Source organism: Somniosus microcephalus, chromosome 12, assembly GCF_052327205.1.
Source record: "Somniosus microcephalus isolate GS21.2 chromosome 12, FLI_Smic_1.0, whole genome shotgun sequence".
NCBI classification, from domain to species: Eukaryota; Metazoa; Chordata; class Chondrichthyes; order Squaliformes; family Somniosidae; genus Somniosus; species Somniosus microcephalus.
Window position 1 is genome coordinate 106829834 of NC_140998.1, and position 25768 is coordinate 106855601.

General features: G+C 45.4%; 1 protein-coding gene across 9 annotated transcripts in view; it reads right to left on the reverse strand.

Moving 5' to 3' along the window:
- akap6 (A kinase (PRKA) anchor protein 6) overlaps window positions 1-25768 on the reverse strand; it is a 508272-nt gene that overhangs the window by 158905 nt on the left and 323599 nt on the right. For all 9 annotated transcript variants that reach the window (XM_086003387.1, XM_086003384.1, XM_086003390.1 and 6 more), the window contains one exon: window positions 3307-3455. In XM_086003387.1, the coding sequence (XP_085859513.1) occupies window positions 3307-3455 (149 nt within the window). The remainder of the gene's footprint in view (window positions 1-3306; window positions 3456-25768) is intronic.

Here is a 25768-nt window from a genome sequence, read left to right on the forward strand (position 1 = left end):
TGGATGAGACATTAAACTGAGGTCCTGTTAACCTCTCGGGTGGCCGTAAAAGATGCCATGGCACTATTCGAAGATGAGTGTCAGAGTGCTCTCCATTGTCCTGGCCAATATTTATCCCTCAATCAACATCACTAAAGCAGATTTTCTGGTCATGACCATATTGCTGTTTGCTGGAGCTTGCTGTGCGCAAAATTGGCTGCCTGTTTTCTACATTACAACAGTGATTTCACTTCAATAGTACTTAATTGGCTGTAAAGCGCTTTGAGACATCCTGAAATTGTGAAAGACGCTATATAAATGCAAGCCTTTCTTTCTTACACCACTTTTGCTCCCCAATGTACTGGAATTTTGGGTGCTATATAATTCTCTTCTTGTTGTAAATCAAATAAGCTATAAAAAGTGGAAAACAACAAAATAGAGACACACGGGGAGGAGGAACAGAATTACTCTGGTTGTTATGTGTAGTGTAGTCATAATTGTGTTCTTTTTGAATGCACTTATGATGTTGCAACATATAGAGACTAGAGCAATTCTTGCCCCAAATGTGCGCACACACTGTGTGACAACACATAAGGATTTTCGCTTTTTTATTCCATTCATGAATGGAGCTATATCAAGAGGAGCAACATATAAGGCAGGTCCCTTGGAAATACCTGAAATGCGATTGGGCTAGACACGATTATGTTTTTCAGCATTACTGGCCATTATTCTCCCTCCTGTTGTTGAAACACTCTGAGGTGTAAACCATTAAGAGAGAGAAAATCTAAAGCTCAAAGTAGCTTTAAACAGTTGCTATCTTGGGATTCTTAAACACAGTGCAATGATAGAATATCTTGCTTCATATAAAGTAAACAGAATGTGAAGAAATGAAGAACACAATATTAAGCTCAGCAAAGTCCTGTGTCTATCAACATATATTCAAAGGCTTGGTGGCCCCATAAAATGGTACTTGAGGCCTAGCTTCAAGTTTGTCATTTTATCATCTGTTTCAATATCTTGGGTAAGTTTGCTTAATGATCTAGGACCTGATATGGGTTTACTACTGAATGATGCTGTATTTTTTTTATTCATTCATGGGATGTGTCTGTCGCTGGCAAGGCCAGCATTTATTGCCCATCCCTAATTGCCCTTGGGAAGGTGGTGGTGAGCCACCTTCCTGAACCGCTGCAGTCCGTGTGGTGAAAGTACTCCTACAGTTAGGGAGGGAGTTCCAGAATTTTGACCCAGCAGCGATGAAGGAACGGTGATATACTTCCAAGTCAGGATGGTGCGTGACTTGGAAGAGAACTTGGAGGTGGTGGTATGCCCATGCGCCTGCTGCCCTTGTCCTTCTAGGTGGTAGAGGTCGTGGGTTTGGGAGGTGCTGCCGAAGAAGCCTTGGCGAGTTGCTGCAGTGCATCTTGTAGATGGTACACACTGCAGCCACGGTACGTTGGTGCTGGAGGGAGTGAATGTTTAAGGTGGTGGATGGGGTGCCAATCAAGTGGGCTTCTTTGTCTTGGATGGTGTCAAGCTTTTTGAGTGTTGTTGGAGCTGCACTCAACCAGGCAAGTGGAGAGTATTCCATCACACTCCTGACTTGTGCCTTGTAGATGGTGGAAAGGCTTTCGGAAGTCAGGAGAGGAGACACTCGCCGCAGAATACCCAGCCTCTAACCTGCTCTTGTTGCCACAGAATTTATGTGGCTGGTCCAGTTAAGCTTCTGGTCAATGGTGACCCCCAGGATGTTGATGGTGGGGGATTCGGCGATGGTAATGCCGTTGAATGTCAAGTGGAGGTGGTTAAACTCTCGCTTGTTGGAGATAGTCATTGCCTGGCACTTGTGTGGCACGAATATTACCTGCCACTTATCAGCCCAAGCCTGAATGTCATCCAGGTCTTGCTGCATGCGCGCATGGACTGCTTCATTATCTGAGGAGTTGCGAATGGCACTGAACACTGTGCAGTCATCAGCGAACATCCCTACTTCTGACCGTATGATGGAGGGAAGGTCATTGATGAAGCAGCTGAAGATGGATGGGCCTAGGACACTGCCCTGAGGAACTCCTACAGCGAAGTCGTGGGGCTGTGATGATTGACCTCCAACCACGACAACCATTTTCCTTTGTGCTAGGTATGACTCCAGCAGTGGAGAGTTTTCCCCCCGATTCCCATTGACTTCAGTTTTACTAGGGCTCCTTCATGCCACACTTGGTCAAATGCTGCCTTGATGTCAAGGGCAGTCACTCTCACCTCACCTCACCTCTGGAATTCAGCTGTTTTGTCCATGATTGGACCAAGGCTGTGATGAAGTCTGGAGCCGAGTGGTCCTTGCGGAACCGAAACTGGACATCAGTGAGCCGGTTATTGGTGAGTAAATGCTGCTTGATAGCACTGTCAACGACACCTTCCATCAATGTGCTGATGATTGAGACTGATGGGGCGGTAATTGGTCGGATTGGATTTGTCCTGCTATTTGTGGACAGGACATATTTGGGCAGTTTTCCACATTGTCGGATAGATGCCAGTGTTACAGCTATACTGCAACATCTTGGCTAGAAGCGCAACTAGTTCTGGAACACAAGTCCTCAGCACGACAGCCAGGATGTTGTCAGGGCCTACAGCCTTTGCTGTATCCAGTGTGCGCAGCCGTTTCTTGCTTTCACATGGAATGAATCAAATTGGCTGAAGACTGGCTTCTGTGATGGTGGGGACCTCAGGAGGAGGCCAATATGGATCATCCACTTGGCACTTCTGGCTGAAGATGGTTGCAAACGCTTCAGCTTTGTCTTTTGCACTCACGTGCAGGGCTCCACCATCATTGAGGATGGGGATATTCATGGAGTGTCCTCTTCCCGTTAGTTGTTTAATTGTCCACCACCATTTACGACTGGATGTGGCAGGACTGCAGAGCTTTGATCTGATCCGTTGATTGTGGGATCGTTTAGCTCTGTCTATAGCATGCTGCTTCTGCTTTTTAGCATGCATGTAGTCCTGTGTTGCTTCCCCAGGTTGGCACCGCAGTTTTAGGTATGCCTGGTGCTGCTCCTGGCATGCTCTTCTACACTCTTTATTGAACCAGGCTTGATGGTAACGGCAGAGTGAGGGATATGCCAGGGCATGTGGTTACAAATTGTGGTGGAATACAATTCTGCTTCTGCTGATGGCCCACAGCACCTCATGGATAAGTTATATTTTAGTCATAAAGATGAATGTATATTATTGTGTACTTAAGTACAACCATGTGATGTAGTTTGTGAAATAATTGGCCTTGGTGATTATAGATTCCTATTAAAGAAAAAAATAATTCTGCAGTAAATTCCATACCTGTAAGTGTCTACCCGATTGACTTTTGACATTGCAGCAAATTCTTGTTTTCGTTTGTTACCGCTTGTGTACTGTTCGCTATAAAGCTTCAGTGACATCTGCTCCACAGCATCTCTCCTGGTCTCCAAGTTGATAAGCTGTATCTCTCCCTAGAAACAGAGGTGCATGTAACTAGTAAACATAAATAGCTCAGCATTCATCAAACAGGTCAGGATGTTCTCTGTAAGCTTAGCCTCCAATGCAGGGATTTCAGATACCATCCTTTGAGGATCCTGCTAGCATGTGGGCATTGCATCAATAAAATAGCATACTTAGATTTTTCACAAAATGAGTAATGTATTCTCTCTCCCTTGTGTGCTATTCAACTGTATAATTTTACAGAATGCAGGCTCACGTTTAGCAAGATCCAAATGAAATGCAGTACTCAGTGGGTTAACAATTACGGTTGCTTACAATTTCTTGTCTCCAAGGCCAAGTCAGGGCAAGGTGTGGGAGTGATTTTACAATGTCAGAATTTTGTTCAGTTGGTTGGTATTACAATACTATTCATTCAACTTTATGTCACCAGAGTTTCAAGGGCTTAGATCACTTAATTCCATCAGCACAGCTCTCTTGCATAGCCCTGATTGTTGCAAATTACAGGCAGAAGCAATTTACAACAATCACCTTGTAGTCTAGGACAGATTTTTTCAGGTAATCCCAGGCCGCTTCCACAGTTATTAATATTTTACCTGCAATGTTTTCCATTCTGTTTCAATTCTGTACTTTTAAATCTGGCTTCAGACCACAAACCTTTCCCCAATAGCATTCATTAGCATTCCCAATTCAGTCAAACTGCATTCCATAACCTCTGTTCACAACACAATTAATTTACCCATATCCTAGCGTAATTCAGTACTTTTATCCCAAGATATTGGTACAATAGTTTTCAACATGAATGCAAAACAAACCACGGTAAAATAATCAAGGTTGCAACCTTCTTAACAATCTCAGTATTGTTTTACCTGCAATGTGAAAATGCTGCTGCTAGACCTTCTATTGCAATATTGCCAGCTTTCAACATCAGTTTCTTTCTCCAATCTTGTTGTTATATTTCTTGTTATCCTGCTTTTTTTGGGTTTCCTCCCAATGCTGAACATTATTCCCCTAACTGAGACAGTGGGCAGGCAGGCCTACCTCCAAGCCTCCCTCTGCTAACATCGCTCCACAGCTAGCAGTACGATGGAAGCAGTGTGACAGTGTTATAGACTGGTTCCCTCTTCGACTCTCCCTTCACTCTCACAGGAAGTACCTTTCCCCAATGATCTGGGTAAGGCTTCAAACTGTGGAGTACCACGGGCAAGAACTGCAATCTGGCACTCCAACTTACAATGCATAGGTACTGAGGGAGTGCTGCATTGTCAGAGGTGCTGTGGATGAAATGCTAAACCAAGGCCCGATTTGCCTGTTCAGGAGAATGTAAAAGATCCTGGTATCCTGACAAATATCCTTAACCAACATCACCAGATTATCTGATTCGCTGTTTGTGCTTTAAACACAATGGCCCAGAAATTCGGGTCGGGGGCTTCCCGCGGGTGTAAGCTCCCGACCTGCACTTACCTTGCGCGCCGGCAGTTGAGCTGTAGGGCCCCGTGGAATTCCGCTCCGGGGCCTGGCCCAGCTGCCGGCGCACTGTGCTTGCGTGTCCCAGGGTCGCAGTTAGTGCGATGCGTCCCCTGGGATCACGTGAGCCATGGGCAGCCAATCGGAGGAGGGAAAAGCCCATTCATAAGATTGACAGGAAGACCTGTCAAAACTTATGAATACTACGGCCCCAAAATAGCAGTAAACCTTCAAATAATTTTTTTTAAATCACTCTTTTAAAATAAACTATAAATTACATTAAATAACTATTTTAAACAATAATTTAAATTTTTGAAAAAAATAATTTTATATTCTAACGGGGCTAAAAATAAACTTACCTTGCTTTAAAGTATTTAAAAATAATAAACCTGTGGAAAAATGTTTTAATTTTAATTAATTGACCACTTACCTTGTAAAAAGCAGGCCTTACGCCTGCTTTTTACATTTCTAAATACTGCAGACTTACGATCCCGGGAAAACCTGCAAAAAAAACCTAAGTTCAAAAGCGCACGCGCAGCCTCTCCTGCGTGCACGTTCGACCTCTGAACCTCTTCGTTCAGAGGATCGGAAGTGCCGGTTTCCCGCGCATGCGCAGTGCATGCAAAAAACCGGCAATTCCATTCGGCCTACGGGTGAGTGCCCCGTGCGTACTCACCCGTGGAGACCCGAATTTCTGGGCCAATATTTGATCAGTGTACTCCTGTTAGGTATATAAGTGATTTCCCCACATGCACTCCTCTTAATGTAAGCATTAACAGAGTGTGGGATCCCACTGTTAAAATAAGGTATTTATTTCCATTATTTCAGGAAAATGTGAATAATTTGCTTACAGCAACCACAAAACTAATGTATGTATGTATAAAAGACTGTTATTTACCATAATAATCCATGCAGAAATGTTTAAAGAGCTTTTGAGTGTGGTATCTTTATTGGCTGGATTCCAGTAGATAATTGACCAATTAACAGATTAGCTTTTGTAATGTGAGGAACTGGGGGAGGGGAGTTTAGGTGGCATGGATCTGTGAAACTATATGCTTAAAAGAAAATGTCCTGTGAAATTACACACTTAACAGAACAGACTTCTATAAAAATTAATCATGAATATTATAGCCCAGGCTTTCTCACAACACATTTGCCTTGTAGTCACACTGGAGAGGCACAACCTGCACTGTTATGCTCACTGTGAGTGAGATATTGTCCAGTGAGTGGGATAGTGTGCCATGGGACACACAATTACCCTTAATTATGGTATAATGCACCAAAGACCGCATTAGATATTCACCACATTCTCTGGTTTACTCTAAAAGGCGGTAAATGCCACATTGTCAGAACAGTACGTTCAGGCTAACATGAATAGATATAGTTACAAGAAAGATAATTACACAGAAAGCAAAAAGACACGTCAAAAAGCTAATATTACAATACTTCACTTACACGACACATAAACTGTTTTAAAACAATAGTCCGGTAAGTTGTACCTCCAGTGACAATAAAAAGCAGTTTTGGAAAACTCTTTAATATAGGACTTTTGGTATGTAGTGAAAATCAAACAGAATCAGGAGATTCAGCCAACACAATTCCTCATAAAGAAGTCTTAAATTTGCCTTTTTACTCTGTGGGAAATGGCCTGGCTTGGGTTTTAGTACTTACACTGCAAAGTAGTTTCTGCTAAAGTTTAGCAAGACTAAAGTTACCGAATTAGTCTGCCTTTGGGTCCTGACCAGAGTCCAAAAAAGAGCGAAGTGCGACTCCTGGAGGAGGCAGTCTTGCACTGCTTGAGTTTCACACTGGATGCAGTAGACCAGTGCAATGTCAAACCAGCTTTCCAAGGCGCTTAGTGGGTCTGTTGGGCCTTCTGGACATTTTATAAACTTACCCAGAGCTTACTTAAATATTTGGACGTCCCACCTATTTTCCGTATCTGGTCAAATTTATCCAGAAATTTTTATGACTTGCTATTTAGTCCCGTACTTCCTTTCTTTTTTTAACCTGAAGACATTTTTCTTGAAAAAAAGTTTGTCTTGTTACTATCATTAAACCGACAACAAATGCAAAACAAAACACTGTATGTGCTAATGGCTTATGCATTGCATGCCTAGTGATCATGTGTACAACAACCTACAAAACACGGCAGATGAGAAGATTGAGCTGGAAGTTTGCCATTAGGTAATTACTGATTCGTAGTCTCAAGAGTTTAGACCAAAATATAAGGCATTTATTCCTATATAGTATTCCCCTCCCCAACAAAATAAATGAGAGTGATCCCTTTAATGCCCCTTATTTCAAATTTTTCCATTCCCTAAGCAGGCTACTGAATCTACTGACTTCTCCAAACCTGTGTGCAAGATATAATTTTGTGTTCGGCCAGCAAGTACTAATGCTTCCAATCCAAACTACGGCTACCCACAGGCAGTAGCATCCTGGCTCACTTCTAAGGAATGCACAAATGAGAAAGTACAGCACCAATATCCCTATTTCAAAGAGAATCACATGCACAAAAAGAAGAAAAAAGCACAAAACATATGGGTCACATCCATTGCACTGAGATCCCTGATTTCCGAGGTTGGCTTAAAACTAACACAGTGCTGCCGATGCAAAATAAAATCAATCTAAAGTTCAACTGTTTGATGAATATTTACTTCTGTCTCCAGAGTTTTAGGTTCGGATTTGAAATCTGCTGAATCATGTCATTTATTTTGTGTGTATGCCAACACCAATTTACTATCTGCAAGAAAGTTCCTGAACTGGAAGTCCCTTGTGGATTCTCTGTTGGGTATTCTGTCAATCAGAAGAGGTATGTAAAGCATTGCCAGTAGGAACCATTATCATTTACTATTCATACCCTGCTCTGTATGCTCACAATGAATTTTCTGATTGCTGTAAGCTCTAACATGTACTCTGGTGATAGCATATGTAAACATCAATCATTCATACATCATTGAAGATTACAGTGATATGTCAGTCAATTGTATAGTTAAGTATACTCTTACAAGACCTGTCAATAATTACAAATATTCTGCCTAATACTAAATAATTCAATCTTTACAGTTGATGGAAATAAATAGAAGTGTATCAGCTTTGTAAATATCAACACAAAGACAAAATATGAAACTACAATTTTCAGAAATAAATAGAAATCTTTCAAATCAATGGATGAAAACATGCGCTTAAAAAAACCTTTTGTGGTTTAAAAAGTACAATAGCAACTCCTTTCCTGGGCACTGTAACAGACAGACACAGTATAAAAGGATTTTCCTGCTCAAGTGTTTTAAATAAAACAGTAATAAAATTCTAAATGTTTTCTGCCTTTGCGCAGTTAGAAACACTGACTAGAAAGTCTTCAAGTATTCTTTAAAGCTAACAGAGAAGCATTTGAAAAAACTCCATAGGAGTTAAACAAACAGGAAAGGACTATATCAGAAACAGATGGTCAATGTAACATATATTTTGTAGAGAGAGAGATAAAAAAATTCAGTGCCTCCAGTGACAAGCATTAATAAACTCTTCAGAATTTTAAAATTACAGGCATGCATTTAATATATGCATTGGAAAAATATGCAAAAGATGATCGAGAAACTATATGGTTGTATGTAGAATTCAAATTATGGAAAACTCATAACAACAGCAGCCTCAATTGAGATATTTGGAAGATTAAAGGCCATCGCTTTAGGCAGGTGTTACACAAGATTCCATTATTATATGTAATTAACATTGGCCTAAGCTTTAATGAACATGCAAACCTTAATTAGCAATGCATTAGATGACATGTAAAAAGCTGATCTTAATGTCACAGCTAAAATTCTCAAGCTAAGAGTGCACCGAGAATAAAAATAAATTCTATTTCTTAAATTATATTTTAAATTGGCAAAGAGATTTGTTATGGCTACTGAGAAGTGAACAGTGCTTTTGAAACATTTAGCAGGAATCCATAATGCAAATACCAGGGTAGCTGTTCCTAACCGGTGCCACTCTTTATTAGTTCATGATATGACTACAAAAAACATCGAAATTGATTTTGCACAATGTACATATAAAATCTGATATCGAGCCATTGTAGTATTCTGAAGGTATTTAATACCCTATAAAAATATACTACTCTTTAAAATAAAAATTTGTCACCATTAATAAAGTAACCTCAACACTGAAGTGTACTGCACTATTTAAATATTACAAGAAACATCAATTATACTGATTTACTGACCAACGCTTGCACATCCTACAAGTCTACCAATGTTACTGAAAACCCTTTTCCCTACATAATAGACTAAATTTATCAGGTTATTGCAGAATAAATTAACGTCTATGGGGAAAGAGTATTATAATTGAGATAGTGAAAGTCATTGATTTTAAAAGCTTGCAGTACGTTAGCAGGGATAGTAATAGAAGGAAATTGATTTTAATATCTGGTAATGAAAGACAAAAGAACAGTTGTGAAAGATCAGTGAGAGAACTGGGATAAAGAGATATACTTCACTGAGGAGGAAGACTGAGTGATGGAGTTAAGCAAGAACAAAGGCTACAGAAAGTGGTTTTAAAAACGTCCAACCTACATGAAAGGATAGGTAACACACAACATACAAGCCTTTGATACAGCGTATTGTACACTGTGATTTTGTACACAGATAAATTACATATTTCTGACTCGGCTAAAATCAGTTTTACTTCTGCTGAGGTATTCCATCGTAAAGTGATACAGTTTGGGCTAAAATTCTGAAGCAAGGCAATGTTGTATTAGTAATGGAGGTGCTCGGTGATGTATATGTGATATTTATATCAGAACCCTGTGTCTTTTTTGCTTTGGTACATTTGTGATAAACACAGGGTAGTCTAAAATTTCTTTATCCTTTTAAATGCTAAACCTGAAGACTTACCAGCTTAAAAATCAAGGACTTTCAGTTCAGTTCTCATGACTACAAAACAACATTTACAAGAGAAAGCTTTAATTTAAGATCACATCCGTGTTTTCACAGTTGTTTTCCACCATCTTCACAGTTCCATAAACGGAAAGTTGAAAATCCCTCCAAAAAAAATGAAAAAGTCTTAAAGTTTTTGTGAACCTTACATCTGACAGCAGCTAAATGGTTCTGACATGGAGTTTGTTTGCTTTTTTTCCAAACAATCCACCTTCAAAGTTCCTGTCAGGTAAATGACCTTGTATTTCATTAACGGCTAATTAAATGGATTTATTCCACTAACGGCTTTAATTAAAATGCTAGAAATATTGATTACCCCTATCATCCTTATTCCCAAGGATGAAAAAGGTTTTAAGAGTGTTTATTTAGAAACGACAGAGAATTAAATTAGATTGAATCTCTGGGAGACCAAAAGAAATGTAATACTTTCCTGCACCTCAAGCAGAAAATGAGATTTTGCCCCTTTGTTGTAACATTTAATTTCTTTTAGCAACGATTACTGTTTATCTTAATATTACAGAGGAGATATTTTAAATAAAAGTAAATGAGATGTCATGGCAACAAAGCTAGCACCTTGATGCACAGGTATGAATGTTACAAAACCTTGAGTCTGGTCCCTCAGCAATAAAGCTGCTCGAATCAAACAAAGGAGTATATCAACTGTGGTGCTCTTTTCTGTCGGGTGTCCAGATTTAGAACAAATAGCCCATTAATGTGATCATAAACTGGTCCACTTTTCAGTGCTGAATTCTTATGACTTCTTTACATCGTCTCTGACAAATGCATGAGTAATGTTGCAACAAGAATAAGCTTTTCACATGAGCACATATTGCTTCCACCTTCGCTCATCATTACTTCATGCACCACTGCAGCATCTTCTGCACAACAGTCTTGCTGTGTTATAAGGAAAATGTAACTAGAGGGTACACATTAGAATTTTTAGATTGGTTGAGGCAGGGAAACAAAGATGTATGGAGCTATCATGTCATCCCCATAAGGTCCCCTTAGGAGGGTTAACACATGTGTTTTTAAAAAATCTTCTTCAACCTACTGGGCATGTTCCATCTGGGTAATGCTGGGCTATTTTAAAGAAAGTATTTTGTGACAATCAGATCTTTTTCCCTTTTAGGGGGTGAAATTTAGCTTAACAGCTTTATTGTATGTCTGCCTGAGGGACCAGACTCAAGGTTTTGTAACTTTCATTAAAAACATAATTGACTCTTAACCCTTGAAGCTTCACTCACAGCATTTGTTGCAATCACCATAGGGAGTTTGGTTTATTCTGTATGGTAAGGATTAAACCCCTTTTGGCTATAACTGTTATAAAAACATTCACATTCTGCAATTTAATTGCCTCATTCTCTTAGTTTCGAAGGACAGTTAGAAGGAGCTGTCAGGTTTGAGTGTGAACTCTCAAGATTTCCACAAGTTCCAAAGTGCATGACAAGATCAAGGGATTATTCTTTCAAAACTGAGAGAAATCCTATCGCCGCATTCTATAAATCAATACCTTTTTGTTCTTTGTAAGATCATTTATATTTCTCTCCACCATTCATTCTGGCTCAGAGAATAGGCAAGCAATCTGTTGCCAGGCCTCTTCCCGATGTAGCTAGAAGAAATATGAGCTAGAATGGCTTACTCTCTTACTGATATTCCTCTCCTTCTGTAGGTGGTGTCTGGCTTCTGCTTAGGGACACCCCCACCCCCTTGAAACCACAGTTAAAATTAGGAAGTTTCCCACATGGGGGAATCACAGCTGTAAACTCATGCCCTTACGCTCCTCGGCCCAGTGCATTCAAGGTTCCATCACATCAAATCAGCAGCATTATGCCTTTTATTATTCATAAATTAGAGCACAGCATACTGCTCATAATGCTGAAGGAATATTTTACATTTTTTTACTAAATAATAATTATTCCAATTAATCCTTTAACCCAACATGACCCATTTTCTTCCTGGATGGACTGATGCAGTAGTCAGCCATTTTACCATGTATTGCCCAAGAAATGCGGTCAGGTTGCAAATGGACTAGAACATACTGCTGCATTCCTCTCAGCTGGTTTACATACAGGACGCTGTCCTTGATAGGGTAGCAGGAATGTTATTCCAGTTAAAATGTCATTTGAATTTTTATTTTAAATCATAAATGGGCCAGAATTTGCGGTGGGTAATCTCAGAGTACCAGTTATCATATCCCATTGAACAATTAACTGTAAAAGCCTGATGCTGTTTCCCACATATCTGTCAAGAGGAAACTCGGTGCTTCCACTGATTGGAGCACCAGGCCCACGTGATCCCAGGTACATTTCCGCACACACTGCGTCCCTGGGATCCATGGGCCATTACGCAGCATCAAAGAGTAAGTTCGCGAAGGAGGGTCCCCATCAGCTAAGTTCGTATTCCATTCAGATGCCGGCGGTGTACTCAGTAGGTACGCCGCCCAATGCAAAATCTGCCCCAATATTTTTGATGAACAGAATTGCAGCAACTTTACCACCAAGAAGGGTCATTCCATCGAATGATTATTTTTTTGTAAATTATTGAGAAACAGGAGTACAGGCCCAAGGTTCATAAGTTGAGTCACCATTGAGGTGTAAAAAAAAGTGTAAAAAAGACAAGAGGTATTGATTAGGTGATGTCATGCTTAGACTTTACAATCTGAGCTGAGGAACCAAAGAGGTAGTGTGGAGGGGAAAAGTGGGTTGAAGTCGCACTATGCAATATTAATAATGGATGGATTACTAAACTGATCATTAAAATAATAGATGAGATAATTTTGTAAAAGCAGATTAAGACATTTGTTACTCACAACTACATTCCCACCTTTCCTACTATTCCCTGTTTGAAGCCTCCAATCCAGCTTCTACCCTGCCATGGCACTGAGACTACATTGGTTCAAATCAAAACATCTTGTGCAACTGTGGCCTTAGCTCATTGTCTGTCATCACCTCTGTACTGCATTTGATACTGTTGACCATTCCATCCATCTCCAATGTCTTGTCTCTGAAATCGACCTCCGTGGCAGAGTCCTCTCTTGATTCTGCCCTTACTTGTCGCATCAGCGACACTGCATCCCCAGCTAGCATCAAAGGCTTTGTCTGGACGTGTGGAACCCCAGATTAGTAATTGGTTCTAAGCTGAGCTTCCTTCCCCAGATTTGTTCACGTTCCTTGCTCCGCCGCAACACTGTCCACCTCTGTCACTGCTTTCCCCCATTGCTGCTGAAACTTTAGTCCAAGCTTTTATCACCTTGAAGCTCAATTTCTCTAACACTTTCATAGCCAGCTTTCCCCTCCAACTCTACAAAAATTTACTTATTCAGAATGCTGCGTCTTCACCTGTTCAAATTTTCTTAATCCTTTCTTTTTCTAAATTCCACTACCTTTCTGTGTCCCAGTGTGCTGGCTTCAAGATCCTCATCCCCAGCTTTCAAATGCCTCTAAGGCTTCTCTCTTACCCCATCCAATCGGCTTCAGCTATATTATTTCCAAGAGCATCCTTTGCTTCTCTGACACTGGGTTCTCCCCTGTTTCTTGCTCCCTCCTCTCCATCACTGGTGGCTAATTTTTAAATTACTCCACCCCTACCCTGAAGAACTTTTTCCTGAGATACCTGCACCTTGCTACCTCCATCCCTGCTTTCAAAAGCCTCCACAAAACCCCTTCTCTTCAACCATGACCTCAGGGCTCCTCTACTTTCCCTTCTGCTTAGCATCCACTTATTTGCCTCTGTCTTGTGAGGCACATTGAGACGTCATCTCTGTATGTGAGGAGCACTATAGAACTATAAGACTGTGAGAAGTTGTTACAAATATTACACAAGTACATGCCAACATAAAAAAGCAGCAAGAGTTGACCAGCTTCAAAAAAGCTGATAAAACATTCAAGGAGCTAACAGCTGGAAAACAGCCTCGAGATGGGAAAACCCATAGTTACACAGGCTTTGTACATGAACAGTGGTAGGTACAGAAAATTCCTTCATTTGTATGGGAAGAAAAACAAAGAGGACTTGAAAGCCTGAAGGGAAAATTTGATATATGAAAATTGCAAAATTGTTGTCATAGTTCTAAAATATGAGGGGAATCCAGGGTCCTGCTCCCCCTGGAAAAATAGAATTTTTAAGTTAAGAATGATGCATTCTACTTAATTTTAAGCACTTTTACATTTCATAATGGATAGGTTTTGAATCTTGAAAAAAATAAAAATAAAGTGACATTCAGATTTTAATTAGACCAACCAGATCATCACTTCCCCAAAAGATTTCCCCTTCCCTTCCACTTGCCATGCATCCTGCACCCCCTTACTAACCATTCCCGCTCCCTTCCCCAACATTTCCATCTGCCCGCTCACATCCAACCCGCCCCTCCCCCTCCCCGCCCCGGCCCCAGTTCACAGAGGTACTCTATCCCCTCTGGACACAGTTCACAGAGACAGTGCACCCCGTCCAATTCCCTACCCTTTCAGAGAGACACTCTCTCCTCCAACCCTTCCAGTTCATACTGGCACTCTTCTTCCTCTCCATCTTCAATTCAACCTGGCATTTTTCTCCCCCTTCAACACAGATAAGCTAGTACTCCTCTCCACCTCGAGTCCATGCTGTCATTCTCTGAGCCAATTTTCATGCTAGCACGCTCCCTCCCCACTCCTTATCAATTAATTCCTATGCTGAATCGGCACTTCCAACTTCTACCATCCTGCCCAAAAGAGCTGCTCTCAGCTTTTCACCTCTTCTCTCCAAAGCACTGGTTCCAGCTTCTTCCCTCTATTCCCCCCAAAGCACTGGTTCCAGCTTCTTCCCTCTATTCCCCCCAAAGCACGGGTTCCAGCTTCTTCCCTCTATTCCCCCCAAAGCACGGGTTCCAGCTTCTTCCCTCTATTCCCCCCAAAGCACGGGTTCCAGCTTCTTCCCTCTATTCCCCCCAAAGCACTGGTTCCAGCTTCTTCCCTCTATTCCCCCCAAAGCACGGGTTCCAGCTTCTTCCCTCTATTCCCCCCAAAGCACGGGTTCCAGCTTCTTCCCTCTATTCCCCCCAAAGCACGGGTTCCAGCTTCTTCCCTCTATTCCCCCCAAAGCACGGGTTCCAGCTTCTTCCCTCTATTCCCCCCAAAGCACTGATCCCAGCTTCTGCTCCTTTTCCTCTCCACTTCATTAAAATCCATTTCATCCTTTCATGTATCACCATGCATTTACGTCTGCCTTCCTCTTCCTCCACTTCCTCTTCCCTCTCCTTTTCACTGTTCCCTTCCCCCTCTCTTCATTTTACCATTTCTCCTCCCTTCAGTTTCATTCATGTCCTTCTTTCACTACCCTCCCCATCTATTTCTTCCTTTGCCACGTCCCCATCTTTGCCAATGATTTTCCCCTTCCTTCCACTTGCCATTCAACCTGCACCCACTTACTAACCATTCTCGCTCCCTTCCCCAACATTTCCATCTGCCCGCTCCTACCCGAGTCCAATGACTTATAGACTGGACAGGCCCGGATCCTACTCTCAGCACTAATGGTATGTCTGCCTGTACATACTGTATGTGAGAATTCCCATTCCCATTCTCTGGCTTACAGTATACACAGACGGCAATCAGGGCCATTAGCACTGGGAATGGGCTGACTGGAGGAGTAGAGCCTGTCTCGGCAAAGAGGGATCCATTGCATTAAATTTGTAGCAGCTAAAGCTGCCATGCCCCTAAAACTTTCTCTGACGATTGGCATGTACGCACGCAGTGTGATTTCAACTACAACAAAATGATCATTGGAGAGGAAGAAATAGTAACAAAAGGATCTTGCAACCATTAACCACTAACCATTTAGCAGTGTCCAGAGTGGGTGGTGATCATATTACCTCAGACGAACTACTATTTGTGTGGAGGATTCTAACCATCTTCCCAGGAAGGGAAGAAGGAGGGCCCTATGACTGGAGCACAGCATTTAAATAAGAGACTCCAAGTGTGATCCAAAATCTTGCCATAAAGGAAAGTGCAATGGGGAATGGGTTATAGAAGCACCGACAGGTAACGATACCAAGAACGGCGTTACTGGAATTGGACTCACTGACTGATAACCCACAGTTCAGTTGGTTTGCTTCTCCAAGTCCAGGTAGCTATTTTGCTGCCCCTAGCCTTCTGGGAAAAGCACTTCCGAGAGCTCACAATGCCTTTTTCCAGCATGGAAGTGGTACATTTAGAAGCCGCTCTGAATCACAACATGTAGCTCTTTTGCTGCCCAGCCTTCTGAGAAAAGCATTCAAGAAGCTCGTGTCTTCCTGTTAGCAGAGAAGCCAGTCAGATAGACTGTTATGTCTGACATTGGTGATAGGTACTCGATTGCCTTGGCCTGAGCATATGGAGTTTGATAGTGATGTTATCGTTGTATTGTGTCTGACATTGGATATAGGTATTCGATTGTTTTTGCCTGGGAGAGTGTGTTTGGATCAGCCATTAAAAGCAACATGAACTGAGCTCTGCATACGGCCTCTGGATTATCTTGCAAAACACAACATTTGGCGACGAGGATGGCTGAAATCTCTCTTCCACCACCTCCTCCCTTCCTTGCACTACCCGGTGAGCCCCCGATCCCATGGGTTCGCTGGTTACAGTCCTTTGAAACCTACCTCATTGCTCTTGGACTAGAAAATGTGAGTACAGCATGGAAAAAGGCACTGTTATCCCATTGCTTGGGAGCGGAGGACCAGCGTGTTCTTGGGACATTATGCACAGCAGACTCAATTCAAACGTATGATGTGGCTGTGGCTCTGTTAAGCACACACTTCTCTGCCCCACAAAGTGCCCTCCTGCGGCGATTCATTTTTAGACAGCGTCACCAACCCCCCGGCGAGTCGGTGCATCAATACGTGGCTAATTTGAGGGGGTTAGCTAGCTCATGCAAGTTCGGTGCACTACAAGACGAGATGGTGCGTGATCAACTAATAGAGCACACCAACAACGTGAGAGTGCGTGAAAGACTGTTACTCGAGTCCAACGATCTGTCATTGTCACAGGCAGTCAACATTGCCTTTCAAGTGGAGTCTGCAGCCGAATGTGCAGCGAAACTAGCACACACACCCAGTGACAGCGCCCTCGGCCCCGACAGCTTTGACACTGTAATGCTCGTGCGATGGCAGCAACGCGCGCTACCGCGGCAACAGTGTGGAAACTGCGGATCTCGTTCACATGCTACCAGAGCGCAGAATTGCCCCGTGCGCGGCCAAGCCTGTCGCAATTGTGGAAAACAAAATCACTTTGCCAATGTCTGCCGCTCTGCCCCTGTTGCTACAAATGAACACTCTCAGTCCTCAAGCAGTTGGCCTATAATTCACAACATGAGCTCTGGGCCAGTAGTGGCTTTCAAGTCATGCACAATTAACCTGAATGATGTGTGCATCCCTCTGTTGTTGGATACCGGTGCCAGCATCTCACTGCTGAATGTGGACACATTCAAACGCTTTTTCAGCTCCCTACCACTCTCTGCGCCCTCCACTGCCCTTTGCGGGTATGGTCATTCGAAAATTGGACTAGTGGGCTCAGTCAACCTCACTGTACGCTATGGAACAAAAGTTTTGCCAGATTTTTGTTTTCATGTGGCACGCCAAGGAGCTAACCTGATGGGACTGGATCTTTTCACTGACCTGGGTTTTTCTCTCTTGGACACCGGCGGGTCTGCGATTCTGCACGTCGCCTCACCGTGGCACCAAACATGGCCAGCACTCTTCGAGGGTCTGGGCTGCCTGACTGCCTTCACCCACCAGCCCATGGTTACTCTACCGTTACCCCTGTCATTCAGCCACTGCGCCGCATCCCGCTTGCTCTCCGTGACGGGGTCACAGCTGAACTAAAGCAGCTACTGGAAGCTGGCATCATCGAACCAGTTGATGTCTTCCCATGGGTCTCCAACCTGGTGGCCGCAACGAAAAAGTCAGGTGGTCTACGCGTCTGTGTCGATCTTCGAGCAGTGAATAAGGCCATAATCCCTGACAAATATCCACTGCCCACGTCAGAGGAACTCACAGTGCAGTTCTATGGTTCCATCCTGTTCTCGAAACTGGACCTTCGACAGGGCTATCTACAGGTTCACCTCCACCCCAGCAGCAGGGACCTCACTGCTTTTGTGACACATGCTGGCATCTTTCGGTACACCAGGATGCCATTTGGACTTAGCTCTGCACCCAGCTGCTTCCAAAAAGTGATGTCCTCTGTGCTCGAGGGCATTCCTGGGGTGGCCATCTACCTGGATGACATTGTTGTGCATGGGCCTTCGACCTCCACTCACGACGAATGCCTTCACAGAGTTTTCACGGCTCTAGCAAAACACAAGCTCACACTGAATGGCGAAAAGTGTGTCATTGCTGTTTCAGAGATCGAATTTGTGGGGTTTCGGTTGTCGGTATATCCCCACTCCAGTCAAACGTGGATGCCATTCACAGCATCCCAGAACCCAGCTCTGCAGCACAGGTTGTCTCCTTCCTTGGCATGACTGGGTACTACCTGAAGTTTTTGCCCCAGTACTCAGCCACCACAGCCCCACTGCGCCAGCTCCTGCGAAAGGATGAGCCCTGGGTGTGGTCACAAGCCTGTACGGAAGCTGTTCGCCTCCTCAAATCGCAGCTCACGTTGCCTCCAGTGTTGGCTCACTTTGACGTCGCCAGCCCCACCCTCGTCACCTGCGACGCGTCTGCTGCAGCTGTGGGGGCGGTGTTATCGCAGATACAGAATGGAGTGGAGAAACCAATCGCCTTTGCCTCCCGAGCCCTTAGCCCCACTGAACAGAAGTACTCAGTAGGCGAGCGTGAGGTGCTGGCGTGCGTCTGGGCATGTGAGCGGTGGCACCTGTACACGTATGGCCGTGCCTTCACCCTGCCAACCGGTCACCAGGCTCTCACTGCCCTGCTGTCGACATCCGGCACGGGCCACAGACCACTGCATCTGCACCGCTGGTCTGACCGCCTCCGCCAATACAATTTCAGTCTCCAGTTCACACCAGGACGTGACAATGTTGTTGCAGATCTGCTCTCCCGCACTGTCTCTGCCCCAGCCCCACTCGGCGGGTCTGAACATGTGGAACAGGATATCGTCCAGATGCTGCACACGCCTCTCCAAACCACAGTCTCTCTCCAGGAGCTCAAAGAGGCCTCTGAACAGGATCTGGCCCTCTCCCAGCTGTGCGCCTTCATCAGAGATGGCTGGCCTCGCAAGGTGCCTGAGGAACTGTCTGCCTACTCCAGAGTTAAAGAGGAGCTCTCCTGCTGGAATGACTCCTGTGTTGCACGTGGGCTCTGCACTGTGGTCCCAAGTGCCCTTCGTGCGCGTGTTCTATCCATGGCGCATGAGGGCCACTTGGGTATAGTGAAGCTCAAACAACGATGCCGAGACCTAGTGTGGTGGCCGGGTATCGACAGGGAAATCAAGGCCCTGGTCAAGGACTGTGCAGCCTGCCTTGTAAGTGGCAAGACTGGCCACCAAGCTCCTCCACCCCTGCAACCCCTTGCCTGGCCCTCTCAGCCCTGGGAGCACCTGCAGCTGGATGTCTGCGGGGAGATCCATGGTGTCCCCCACCATCAACGGTTCCTAGTGGTGACCTATGACCTGCACTCAAAATGGCCAGAGGTCACTGCCGTGGGCTCCGTCACCTCTCGGGTCATCATCGATATCCTTGAGTCCCTCTTCTCCCGCTGGATGATCAGCCATGATCTCATTGAATGGCGGAGCAGGCTCGAAGGGCCGAATGGCCTACTCCAGCTCCTATCTTCTATGTTTCTATGTTTCAAAGGTCATCACCACAGACAATGGCCCCCAAATGGTCTCTTCGGAACTCTCCTCTTACCTTGAGAGCAAGGGCATCCGTCACATACGCACACGAGTCAAATGGGGGGGTGGAGCGTTTTAACCAGACACTGAAAAATGGCCTCAGAGCACACCTATCCCAGGGGTGTGCATTTGACAAGGTCCTCCTCCACACACTGCTGCACTACAGAGCCTCCCAGCATTCCACTACAGGGGTCTCACCCGCATCCCTCATGCTAGGCCGTGAGCTCATGCTGCCCCTTGGCAGGCTCCGCTCCTCGCTAGCTCAGAGCCCTGCTCCACGAGCTCAAGCCACAGTCGCTAGACAGCAGGAGAAGATGAAACTCCGCTTCGACCAGTCGAAGAGGGCCAAGGCGCTCAACATCTCAGTCTCTGATTGGGTCAGAGTCCGCAGGCCTCACCGCAATAATAAGATGGCCTCATTCTGGTCCTCCCCTCTCCAAATCAGCCGCCAACTTGGACCAGCCACTTTCTGCCTCACTGACGGCTCTCGGTGGCATGCCAGCCGCCGTCGGAAGGTGCCAGCACCCTGATGCGGGATTATACGGACCTAATCCCCAAGCCTTACCGCCAGAGTGGCGGGATGCACATGTGGCTCAGCCAGCCAACCCTCAAGCAGGTATTGTGCCTCAGCCTGCTCCTCACCAGTCCCCACTTCGGTCTGCTCTTCACCAGTCCGCACCTTGGCCTGTTCGTACACGTTCTCGCCCTGGCCACCTACAGGACTTTGTCACTACATTTCATGTTTGAAATTCTGTGAGGGGGGAGGAAATGTTATGTCTGACATTGGTGATAGGTACTCGATTGCCTTGGCCTGAGCACATGGAGTTTGATAGTGCTGTTATCGTTGTATTGTGTCTGACATTGGATATAGGTATTCGATTGCTTTTGCCTGGGAGAGTGTGTTTGGATCAGCCATTAAAAGCAACATGAACTGAGCTCTGCATACGGCCTCTGGATTATCTTTGCAAACGCAACATAGACATTGGTACTTAAATCATAGCTCCCTCTCACTTACAGGGTATAGCTCTTTTGCTGTCCTTACTCTTCTGGGAAAGGCCCTCAGGGAACCAGTTATACCAGGAAGCTTGTCAAGGAAAAAGGAAAACATTTTCCATTTTGATCCCCATGTTGTGGAGACAGGTAACAGAAGGTAATGCCACTCTCATGAAAACTATAAATTACTTTAGCTAAGAGTCTTGGATTGAATACAAGCCTCGGTTATTAAGATTGCATCTTCCTACTGCCAAATGTTTGCTCAGGAATGCCGGAGTAATGCATAAAATACTAAGGACATCTTTATCACTTTATTACCGAAAGATGGCGTAAATATAACTTTTGCAGCTGCGCAGAGTGTATGTGAGTTGAGCAAAGTCACCTTGACGTTTCTAATCCCATGTTAACTATCCACCGAAGTACCAGTAGTCCTGCTGCTGCTACTATAGTGACTACTAAAGAAACAGTTATATAATGCCATTAACGTAAAAAAATACCACGACACTTGATAAAGTAGGGGGGGGGAGGGGAGAAAAAATTACATAAAAGGGATAAAGAAACAGACTGCAAACCATGGTGCAATAGTTACGAGTTAATCAAAGTTTGGTTGAAAAATAGAAGGTTTTGAGAAGGTTTTTAAGGATTGAGAGAAAAGAATGAAGGCACTGAGGTTTAGGGAGGGAGAGTAAGGCTGAAGTGGCAATTATGTTGTGCTTTGTTATTCATAGAGATTAGAGTCATACAGGAAAAGGCACACTTATTTTGTGCTGACTTAATCAAGTGATTATTCTCGGCATGGTCAAGTAGGGCCAAAGAGGTCTGATGTGCTATCATGTTCTAGGATGAGTACTGGATTGAAGTATTAGATCTTTAATGCGTCTGGGGAATTAATAATGGGAAACAGGGAAATGGCTAGATTTTTAACAAATATTTTGTATCGGTCTTCACAGTAGAAGACACTAAAAGCATCCCAATAATGGATAATCAAGGGGCTATTGGGGTGGGGGGGGGAACTTAAAACAATCACTATCACTAGAGAGAAAGTACTAGGCAAACTAATGGGACTAAAGGTGGACAAGTCCCCTGGACCTGATGGCCTGCATCCTGGAGTCTTAAAAGCGGTGGCTGCAGAGATAGTGGATGCATTGGTTGTAATCTACCAAATTTCCCTGGATTCTGGCGAGGTCCCAGCGGACTGGAAAACCGCAAATGTAACGCCCCTATTTAAGAAAGGAGGGAGACAGAAAGCAGGCAACTATGGACCAGTTACCTAACATCTGTCATTGGGAAAATGCTGGAGTCCATCATTAAGGAAGTGATAGCAGGACATTTAGAAAATCATAATATAGTCAAGCAGAGTCAGCATGGTTTTATGAAAGGGAAATCATGTTTGACAAATTTGCTGGAGTTCTTTGAGGATGTAACGAGCAGGGTGGATAAAGGGGAATCAGTAGATGTCGTGTATTTGGATTTCCAGAAGGCATTCGATAAGGTGCCACATAAAAGGTTACTACACAAGATAAGAGCTCACGGGGTTGGGGGTAATATATTAGCATGGATAGAGGATTGGCTAACTTACAGAAAACAAAGAGCCGGGTTAAATGGATAATTTTCAGGTTGGCAAACTGTAACTAGTGGGGTGCCACAGGGATCAGTGCTGGGGCCTCAACTATTTACAATCTATATTAATGACTTGGATGAAGGGACCGAGTGTAATGTAGCCAAATTTGCTGATGATACAAAGATAGGTGGGAAAGCAAATTGTGTGGAGGATGCAAAGAATCTCCAAAGAGATATAGATAGGCTAGGTGAGTGGGATATAATCTGGCAGATGGAGTTTAATGTGGGAAAATGTGAGGTTATCCACTTTAGTAGGAAAAACAAAAAAGCAAATTATTATTTAAATGGGGCGAGATTACAAAATGCTGAGGTAGAAAGGGATCTGGGGGTCCTTGTACATGAATCACAAAAAGTTAGCATGCAGGTACAGCAAGTAATTAGGAAGGCAAATGGAATGTTGGCATTTATTGCAAAGGGAATGGAGTATAAAAGTAGGGAAGTCCTGTTACAACTGTACAGGGCGTTGGTGAGACCACATCTGGAGTTTGCGTACAGTTTTGGTCTCTTTATTTAAGGAAGGATATACTTGCATTGGAGGCAGTTCAGAGAAGATTCACGAGGTTGATTCCAGAGATGAAGGGGTTGTCTTAGGAAGGAAGATTGAGCAGGTTGGGCCTATACTCATTGGAGTTTAGAAGAATGAGAGGGGATCTTATTAAAACATATAGGCCCAGAAATTCAGTATCGCCATGTTTGGGGCGTTATACTCGAGCGGGCATGAAATTTAGCGTCCGGCGCAAATTATCGCCACCTTCAGCTAAACTGACCTGCTTCGCCCCAAGAGGTGCTTGGAGCGCTAAAGCAGGCGCTGCACGACTGTCCTAAGGCGCTAAGCCGGAGAGGCAAGGCGCTACCACCGAGGGCGGGCGCAGCGCAGGTGCGGACAGTTAGCGATTGCACGTAGACACGCTGGCGCCGGTCAGCTCTTAAAGGGGAGGGTCGATCTTGGATTGCAGCCACACCCTGCACATCGGAGCCCTGATTCTCGGCCTGGACAGACCTGCTGCCACATTCTAATGCCTAGGACCATGGAGAGGGCCAGGGAGCGAGCGCAGCGGTTCAGTGAGGGGGGCCCTGCAGGTTCTGGTTGGCACAGTGGAGCGCAGTCGATCTATCCTGATTCCGGACAGTGGCAGGAGGCCGCTGCCCACCGACTACCGCAAAGCTTGGAGGGAGGTGGCTCACAGAGTAACCTCCAGCAGCATGGTGCCTAGGACCCCTGTGCAATGCAGGAAGAAGTTCAACGACCTCACTCGGGTCGTCAGGGTGAGTATCCTTTTCAGTATCCTCTTCATCCCTGCATGTGCACCTCACTTTATGGCCAAAGGGTCCTGAAAGCCCCAGTGCCCAGCCCTCATCCAACACCTATGGGCCTTTCATGAAACTCACATGCACATTCACCACTTTACACACTGTAAGGGCTATTCGATTATGGGAGGCAGTGCAGCCAAGATCAGGGCTTCACACTGTAAGGGCTATTCGACCATGGGAGGCAGTGCAGCCAAGATCAGGGCATCACACTGTAAGGGCTATTCCACCATGGGAGGCAGTGCAACCAAAATCAGGGCTTCACACTGTACTCAGAGCCCGTCCTTTCTCTTGCAGGGCAAGCTGGCGCATAACAGGAGGCAGCAGCAATGGACCGGGGGAGGCCAGCCTCACCTTAAAGACCTCAGCGATCTGGAGCAGCGAGTCCAGCGCATTATGGCAGGCCGGATGATTGGCCCCGTCGCCACTGGAGATGCCGACCCCATTCTGGACAGCAATGGTAAGGTCATCACCTTTTTGACCTCTCTCCTTCCACTTGTGCCTCACACCAGCATCCTTTGCCACTATTGAACCAATACAGTACATTGCAGCACTCATGCCTCCCTTGCTGCCGCCCTGTCCTCACGCTAAAGCAACTCTTGTACCTCCCTGCTTTCAGATGGTGATTCGCCAGGTGAGGAGGCGGGCCCTCAAGCTGCCACTGTGAGTGATTCTGAAGGCGAGGAGGAAGAGGAAGCCGGACCATCAGTGCCACCCTCAGCCGAGGCAGCCCATGGCCATAATGGGGACACGTCTTCCCTGGAGGGGAGCAGGGGGGAAGGGTCTGAGGAGGGTGAAGCTCCGGGGCCCAGCGGGCTGCAGCAACGCGAGGGGGGGTAGGGAAGCTCGGCGGCCTTCTCCCCGGAGGGAGAGTGTGGCCTCCAGTCCTGCTACAGTGAGCGCAGAAGAGGTGCGGCTCCTCGCTGAAATGGGTGCCCAGGCGGAGCAGAGGCACACTGAGCTCATGGCTGCAGTGGCAAGGATGCCCGAATCCAGCACAGGCAAGGAGACTGCAGGACTTCGGTGCAGCACAGGCGGCTTCCACGCAAGTGCTTAGTGGTGCAATGCAGTCAGTGGCTGGTCTGATGCAGACACAGATTGAGGCCACACGAGCACTGACTGCTGCCACCCTCGCTGCATCGGGCACGAATCGGTGGGGCCCTCGCCGCGCCGCAGAAGGCCAGCAGTCTGTGCTTCAGTGCATGCTGCAGTGCTGCCCTGTGGGAGTGCCAGTGTGTCGTCCGACCAGGGAGTGCCTGTCCTCTGTCAGGATGGCAGCATTCCTGCTGCCAACACTGTCACTTTTCCACTGCAGCTGCCACTACCCGTAGGACAGACTGCTGCCGCCCATGCAGAGTTGGAGCAGTCAGCAGCTGGGCCCTCCAGGCCCAGAGCTGGTCCAGGCCATCCCCCAAGGGCATCTGCCGATTCAGTTTCTGACACTCAGCAGCCTTCCCCCAGCCTTGCTGCAGCCACTGGGGTCCCATTGCGGAGGAGCTGCAGGGTGGGAAGGGGCCAATCTTGCAAACGAAGCAGATCACCCTCGAAGGGCAAAAAGTAGGAGGTGTGGCAAAATGCTGTTCATTTTTTTAGTGAAGGCCGAGGATTGTGGTCATTTTTTGTTCATTGTCTCCAGGTTGTGAGAGCCAGTTATGTGTCTGACTGCTTTTTTGGGGGTTTCTCTCTATTACTTTGTCATGCGGGAAGGGCACACAGTTTGTTAAATAAAGAAGTGTCTTTATTCAGATTCTGCATGTTTGCTCTTTGAACTATTTGTTGCCTTGACCGGCTCAGGGATTGCGGAACGGTTCCATTCATGTTCTTTCAATGGCACAAGCCATTCCCTCAGAGGGGGCCTATAACCGACTTGCAATAAGCTGCTGACGGACGGCCCTTGCACTTTGTGCCTCCCTCCCGTCTTGGTGCTCCTCCTCCTCCTCCTCCTCTGCTGGTGCTCCAATGTCTGCTGGCAGTGGCTGAGTCCTGAGGATTGCCAGGTTATAGGTTATGCAGCATGCAGCACACTACAACAAAATGGGAGACTCGCTCAGGTGAGTATTGAAGGGCTCCCCCGGAATGGTCCAGACAGCGGAACCGTTGCTTTAGCACGCCAATTGTGTGCTCAATGATGTTCCTGGTCGCTTGATGGCTCTCATTGTATCGTTCTTCAGCAGGGGTGCTGGGCACACGGAGCGGGGTCATCAGCCA